At 38.8% G+C, this 7368-nt stretch overlaps 1 protein-coding gene across 1 annotated transcript; it reads right to left on the bottom strand.

Moving 5' to 3' along the window:
- Window positions 1-714: 714 nt before the first annotated feature.
- LOC106315274 (presequence protease 1, chloroplastic/mitochondrial-like) lies at window positions 715-7135 on the bottom strand. Its single transcript, XM_013753019.1, has 18 exons — window positions 6767-7135; window positions 6468-6642; window positions 6225-6399; window positions 5977-6109; window positions 5788-5858; window positions 5329-5412; window positions 5133-5223; window positions 4510-5030; window positions 4265-4429; window positions 3982-4200; window positions 3762-3889; window positions 2865-3054; window positions 2218-2301; window positions 2035-2132; window positions 1675-1939; window positions 1438-1600; window positions 1099-1351; window positions 715-1004 (listed from the first exon to the last, which is right to left on the bottom strand). The coding sequence occupies exons 1-18, from the start codon at window positions 7032-7034 to the stop codon at window positions 863-865; spliced, it is 3225 nt and encodes a 1074-aa protein (XP_013608473.1). The 5' UTR covers window positions 7035-7135; the 3' UTR covers window positions 715-862.
- Between the last annotated feature and the right edge of the window lie 233 nt (window positions 7136-7368).

Here is a 7368-nt window from a genome sequence, read left to right as displayed (position 1 = left end):
GTATATTCCGAACGTTTTTTTATAAACAGATCGATCGATGGATATATGTCCAAAAACGCATCGATCGATGAACTTCCGAGGAAATATCCCGACGAAGTTCTTCCGACAAACTAGTGATCCTCGGAATTTCCTCGGAAATTTGTTTCCTCGGAATTCCGTCGGAAAATTCTGAGGAATTTCCGAGGAAAGAAGAAATTCCGAGGAATTATTTCCGAGGATTTGTTTCGTCGGTATGTCGTCGGAATAACGTTATTCCAACGAAATTCCGACGATTTCTTCCCTCACTATCCTTGCTGTTTTCTTGTAGTGATACTTTAAGATTTATTTTCCTAAATCTTGACCTAAATTAAAATTTTCATTTTGTAAATTATACAAACCAGGAAATATGTAACTATTACGGATATTTGTTTCTAAATTAAAATACGTATTGATATTGATGCAACTTGTTAACTTTTAATTGGTACAATTATTAGGTAGAGTTATTTAGATTTAAATGTAGATTCTTAAAAAAGTATCCTCCAGAATTATTTTGAAAATTTATTTTGTATTGCAGAGTTATTGCATCAAATAGTTGTTTTGGTACGCTCTCGAGCAAAATTCCAACAAATTTTTTTTTTTGAGTGTATTCTACAAAGTTTTTTAACGCACATCTAATACATCGATATTCATTTTTGGTAAAGTTTCTGATATTAAGATTTCCACAGGGCAAATAAGTTGAAAGTGAACGAAATGCTTCATTTATTGTGAAAAGTCCATAATGTTGGGTAAATAATATATCAAGCCTTACCAAGACACTGACTTGCAGCAAAGAAACAAATCTAAAGAGATTCTCAATCTTCTTATTACAGTAAAAGTTATCAACTTAGAGAGCTTTCTTAACCTCGAAAAAGTTGGAACGCGCTTGGTTCGCCGAATCAATGTCTTCTGCGGATGCCACTGCCACCGCAACACCTTTCTCTCTAACCACATCTATTGCTTCTGCGAACTCCTTAAAGTCCTTTAAGCTGTGGAACAAAGAGAGGATCAAAACCATATCAACACTTTTAACCATATACTATAGGGAACAATCAATCATTAAGAGAATGTATGTGAACAAACCTTGTTGTAAGTATCTCTTCGCGCTTTCTTTGCCGTTCTTCGTCTGTTACTCCAAGTAAATGCCTCATCAAACTGCTATAACCTTTGGCATCAGGTAACTGGTAGGAATCAACATCACCAATGGTTCCAATGATAGCTTTAGTGAGCGTCTCTTGATCAACATCAAGCCCACGCAAGAAGTCTCCGGTTCCATCATATATGTCAAGTGTCTTCAACAAGTTTGGATCACGGTAAGACAAGAACGAAAACACTCCTGAAAACAAAGAGAAATCCAATATGTTTTTCAGGACAACTCTTTAAATACATTCAAGGAAGAAAAGTTAAAAGAAGTTTTTAAACCTGAATGCGAATCGAAATCACAGAAACCTCCATAGGCACCACCGCTCACACGAACACGATCCCATAACCATGTGTTGCTAATATGCTTTGATATAACATATGCACTGCCATCAAGCTCATACCCTGTGCTGTATATGTTACCGGCTTTTCCAACATAGTTCACCTGCAAAGAGAGAGTATGAGAAAACACTAAACCCAAAACACATTTTCTGTATAAATAGTCTTCCTTTTTTGTACCTGAGTTGGTATTACAATGGCTTCGTTTCTCAGAGGAAGTCGACCGTCCCAAGTGACGAGCCCACCAGATGGGGTTTCAGGGAGTAAGTTTAGAAACTTCTCAACCGATTTTTCGATGTTGGTGAGAAACTTGCCATCTGCAGTCATGTTAACTACGCAACCGTTCCTGGCGAGGAGAGATCTCCTGATCTCTTCGAGTGCGGATGATATCCCTTCCCAGTCTTCATCCACCTTCTTTGCAAGAGTGTGCAAGAATTCAAGATAACTACAAAAGAGAGATGCTCAAGTTTAACAACAAAAGGAGAAGAGGATTAAAAGGGTTTAAATGAAAAGTCAAATAAAGAATGATCAAGTTCTAACCTGAGACCACCCATCTGTTCAGACATCCAACCAGCAACGTTCAACATTGCATCCATCCTCGCCGCAGCGATTCCATGACCACTTCCCCTCAATCGGTTCTGTATAAAATGAGAAATGATGTTTACACAACTACCATCAGTTCTATAAATAATGCAAAAGACAGAGAATTTTTTGACTACCTACCTCCATCCGTGCTATGCTTTGAGAGACAAACTGTTTAAACCGCTGCTGATCTGTAAACTGAACTTCTTGCAACAAGCAATTCATCTGCAGCAAGATCAAATGGAATGAAGATAAGAGCCAACCAGTAGCTTTGACAGAAACATAATTAAATAAGGGACATGAACTGAAAGGGAGGCGAATAATGTCAATAGTTGGACCATAATTCTGATTCATGAAAGGCATTTATTTAATCACAAAGTTCACCTATCACCCTATTGATAATATCTGTTTCAGTGTCAGGGTTACATTGTATGATATCCCAACAGACAAACACAGTTTTCCAGTCAGAGTGGTTGTGTAGCATAATACAGTACTCACAGTCTAGACAGAAAAACACATTAGGTGCATCTAAGAGAAGACACTGGAAAAGAGATGAGAGAGGCAGTCTATGCAATTTGGAAGACGAAATGAAGAGACAAGAAAGTCGCTACACTATATAGTACCAAGCGAACAGGGCTATACAACATAAAGCTGAAGTATATCTTTTGGAGACACAAGAAAGCAAGATCAATGAGGTAGACAGATGTACACATTCGATAACCCAACATATATAAACTACAGCAAAAATGCGACAAGTTGAAGTAAAAGGATGATTAAAGACAAAGTACCAGGTTAAAAAGGTCTTCAGCACGCCCAGCCATCGATTTTCCACGTACAACAAATTTGCTGCAAGGTTCAGCCTTGCCCCTCACAGATGAAGTAAGGGGATATACTGATATACCTCCCGTTTTCCTTCCAATCAACTGATTCAGTTGCACAAAACTCAAATCTTTTGTGCCCATCTCCATTAGTGATTGACTGTCAAAAGACAATTTCTATCAGAGATACAATTTCAAGATATTACAGAGCAAAAAATTCGCTAATACAAGCTAGCAAAGTACTTATGGAGAATATTCTATGCTTTTGAAAATTACACCAGAAACAGTTATCGTTGTTTATGAACAAAAAATATATAGAGAACATAGCATGCAAGTGTCTGGGACACAACATAAGCCTAGCCAAAATAACAAGGAAATTTATGATTGAAAAATTGGCGTTGGAGAAAGTTATCAGGAATATAATTAGTCGTCTGATATTGACTTCAACATGCTCACTAATAAGTGCAAACAATCATATATATTGGAAGGCTCTGGTAAGCAGTGGTTCTCTACAGAAAATCGAGTAAAACAGAATGTACAAGAAAACGGACCATGACCCAACATTAAAGAGCAAGAAACTGCCAGCTGGAATAGCAAAATCAACTTAACACAGAGCGCTTTCACAGAATACAGAACCGATACAGAGATTCTTTGCCAAAAACAGTTTAAGCAGTATGTCATCTTAAATGCTTCAAACTACGTCAGAAGTACAAAAACAGCCGAATGAGTTGCAGATTCAGTTTGGAGATCCAAGCGTAAAATGCATGGCAAGCATTTAGCAACATTGTTCACTTAGCATTTCCATCATGCATATTTCTGGTAAACTTGGTAGAAACTAAGAGTATCACAAGTGAGCTTAAAACATACCAGAAAAGTGGTACTAGTGGAAGAAGTTCATGCTTCAGCGAACCCATATCAAACACTACTTCAGCGTACACAATGTCATTTGTGAAAAGGTCATGCCGCAAAACCTCCACACCATTAATATCTCCAACCTATTGTTCAAAATTTCGTATCAGAAAAATTTGCATATGCTCAGAAGTGTATGGATATACAAGAAAAGCAAAAAGGGCAGCAAAATGATTACCTCACTGGGAACATAAGTAGGTTCTTTTGGGATGTCACTCAGGTTCAAACTCGGGACACATCTCAGTGCTTCAGGAGGGTCAGGAGTCTCTTGCTTCAATCTCAGCTCCTCTGTAGCACGCGCTAGCTCTGCAAGATCCTCTTCTGTCATACCTGCTTTGACTTTTTCCAGGATACTCTTCTCTTCCGCTTCCTCTTGAGAAGCTTTTTCAGGATCAGGCTGACAATATACTAGAAGTGAGCTCAAAACTAAAAGAGACATTAGATAGCAATGAAAAGCATACCTGCATCTCTATGGTAACACGATGCGAGTTATTCAAAATAAACTGCTCTATCAGTGGAGAAAAGACAGCCTTGGAACCCTCCTCAACTATTCTGGCTTTCAGGGCTTTCAATGGCTCCGTGTACTTCAATGGCTCAAAAGGATCCATATCGTATATCCACTTTGCCTAAACAGCCCATCATCAGATAAGGAGTGATCTCTAAATAGATAGACAGTCACACAAGCATAAAAGGCATATAAACTTACAATAGATTGGAGCATAAGTGATAAACCACGAGGGAAAGATCCTGTATTGTTTTCCCTCAGAGAAAACTCAATTGTATTCGTGGATGCCTCCACAGCATCACTGTCAAACCCTTCTTCCGCCAACTTCTTCAACGTATCCATAATCAACTCCTCAACCTTTTGAACGTTATCTTGAGACACACCTTTCATACCAACACTGAACTGGGGCTGCAAAAGTTCGTCTGACATCCCACTACTGACAAGAGCTTCTCCTAAACCGCTTTCCAGCAAGATTTTCCTTAGCGGCGAAGCAGGAGTTCCCAGCATAAGATGGTCCAAGAACCCAAGTGCGAGCTGAGTTTGCAAGTCCAGGGGCTTCTCGGACAATAGCCAGTTAACGCACACCATGTTCTTCTTTTTGAGATCACCATCTCGACCGGCAGGATATTTCTCAACTATTCTGATAGGCTCGGAGAAAAGCTTTTGAGTTTCAATCTTTGAAGTGTCTCGAGATGAGCTTGCTTCAAACATGTCCAAGTATTCTGCACATATAAGATAGTGAGAGAAGATGTACTTCAAAATCAACTAAAGTCATAAGAGGATTAATTCTAATAACGCAAAAGGAGAGAGATGTCAATCTTTACCACTCAAAACACGAAGGCGCTGAACTGGATCATCATCTCCGTAGAACCAGATTCTGGCATTGCTTGGGTGATAATACTTACGGTGGAACTCCTAAAGTTTCCCCACACCAAGAACATGTACATAATATGCATCAGAAGTTATACATATAACCACGCTCCTCTAGCTACTAGCAGAACAATTTGACTTTTAACAAACCTGAAATTCCTCGAATGTCAGCTTAGGGATATCTTTTGGATCACCTCCACTGTCAACACCATATGTATTATCTGGAGATATGGCCTAATCAAGAGTAGTAAGTGATTTCATCAGAACAGCTATATCAAGGATACATGATCTCAGATTATCTAACAATGTTTTCAAGAAAGATAGGTTTCATATCAACAATGGCTACATCATTTAATTGATTGATAAGGCCAAAAGCCAACATAGGACTAATTTTTCGAATCAAATATAATACAAATGCACGATGCAGATATTAGTATGTGATTAGGTGTTTAGAAAACATTCAAGAAGAACAACAACTGGTAAGCTAATTCAACAGCAACTGCACACACAACGGTAATGATCCACCAGAACCCACTACAAAGATTTACTCTTAAAAAAGAGTTCTCAAGAAACTGTTAGTTATAAGAGTAAACAAAACTCAAAACTTGCCTGTTGAGCAATTCGGCCTAAAATATTATCAGGCTGTGAATAGACACCTTTCATCTCATTAAATACAACACCTGAAATCAAGCACCAACAATGACATAGAGTGAGAGCCTATATGAGTTAGTAGATAAACAAAGAGATGACATCGACACTATAAGTAGATGGGGAGAACTCTAAAATGGCATCCGTTACCTTTGTAAGATATGTCTTCTGAGGGATCATTAAGCTCATAGTGCCAGCCCTCTTGCTGAAAAGTGTGAACGTCCTCCACACACTTGGGGAAGAAGACAGCATCCAAATATACATCGACGAGATTGTAAAAATCCTACCATAGATTGTGTGATGTAACATGATCAGACAAAAACTAGTTAACAGTTCCAGAAGGAGGCAGAGCTCCTTGAGGAAAACAAAAGGAGTAGTGTATATTTAGTTCATTGTACCTTTGTATTTGTGGAAGCAACTGGGTAACAGGTCCTATCAGGATATGTGAATGCGTTGAGGAAAGTATGCAAGCTTCCCTTAAGCAGTTCAACGAATGGCTCTTTTACAGGGTACTTTCTCGACCCACATAGAACACTATGTTCCAGTATGTGTGGAATGCCAGTGGAATCCTTCCTGCAATCAAAAAAAAAAAGGAACTATGAGAAAAACTCAAGTAATCAATTTAGAAGTAGTAGACTTACGGAGGAGTCCTTAAAACAATGCCGAACACCTTGTTCTCATCCTCATTTGACACAGACATAACCTCGCAGCCAGTTTTCTTGTGTTTGAAGAGAGTCGCCTTCGATTTACACTCTGAGATAAACTCCTCAGACACTTTCTCAAACCCAAGCTTCTCAGCCTCATCTTGACCTACATCTAAATTCCAGCAAACAATAAATTAAAAAGCATAAACATTTTCCGAATGTGAAGTTCAACTAAAGAGAAAGGTTCATCCAAAGATTCGAACTTTCACAAACAAGTGAGAATCTTTTTTTGTTACCAGGATAAGATGGTGTGGCGACGGCCCGAACAGAGAAGCGAGAGAACTGGCCATTGACACCACCGCCACCTGCTGTGGCGGCGGAAGAAACCCTCAACCCTCTTCGGAGAAAGACACGTCTTCCGGCGGCAGAAGGAGATGAAATCCGGCCAAGGTTGCGACTGGGGCCACGGAGAGCGGCCGTAGACGAGCGAGGAAAGTGGCGAAAGAAGCGAAAGAAAGGAGAGGAAGAGCTGAGAGAAGCCGAACAAGAGACAGTTCGGAGCATCGCTACCGGAATAGAATAGATATTTCCAGGCGAAGACTGCTGCTGTCGGATAATAAAAGCAACGGCAAGAGTTCTCGTTTTTTTTTCTTTCTTATGTCTGATGAGGAGAAAGTAAAATATAATCCCTTCATTTCTTGTAGAACACACAATATTTATTTAGAAAAAAATACTGTATTTTGTAATTATTATAAATGGCAATTCTCAGAGTCTTTTAATTACTTTTTTTTTTTGTAACACAGTCTTTTAATTACTACACATCATTATAAAATGGATTGAAGTCTGGACAAAAAAAAAAAGGAAGAAGTTCTGAATTCTGAAACATATAACGTGGTTC

This window comes from Brassica oleracea, chromosome C1, assembly GCF_000695525.1.
Source record: "Brassica oleracea var. oleracea cultivar TO1000 chromosome C1, BOL, whole genome shotgun sequence".
Taxonomy (NCBI): Eukaryota; Viridiplantae; Streptophyta; class Magnoliopsida; order Brassicales; family Brassicaceae; genus Brassica; species Brassica oleracea.
This window is presented reverse-complemented; position numbering and strand designations above follow the sequence as displayed.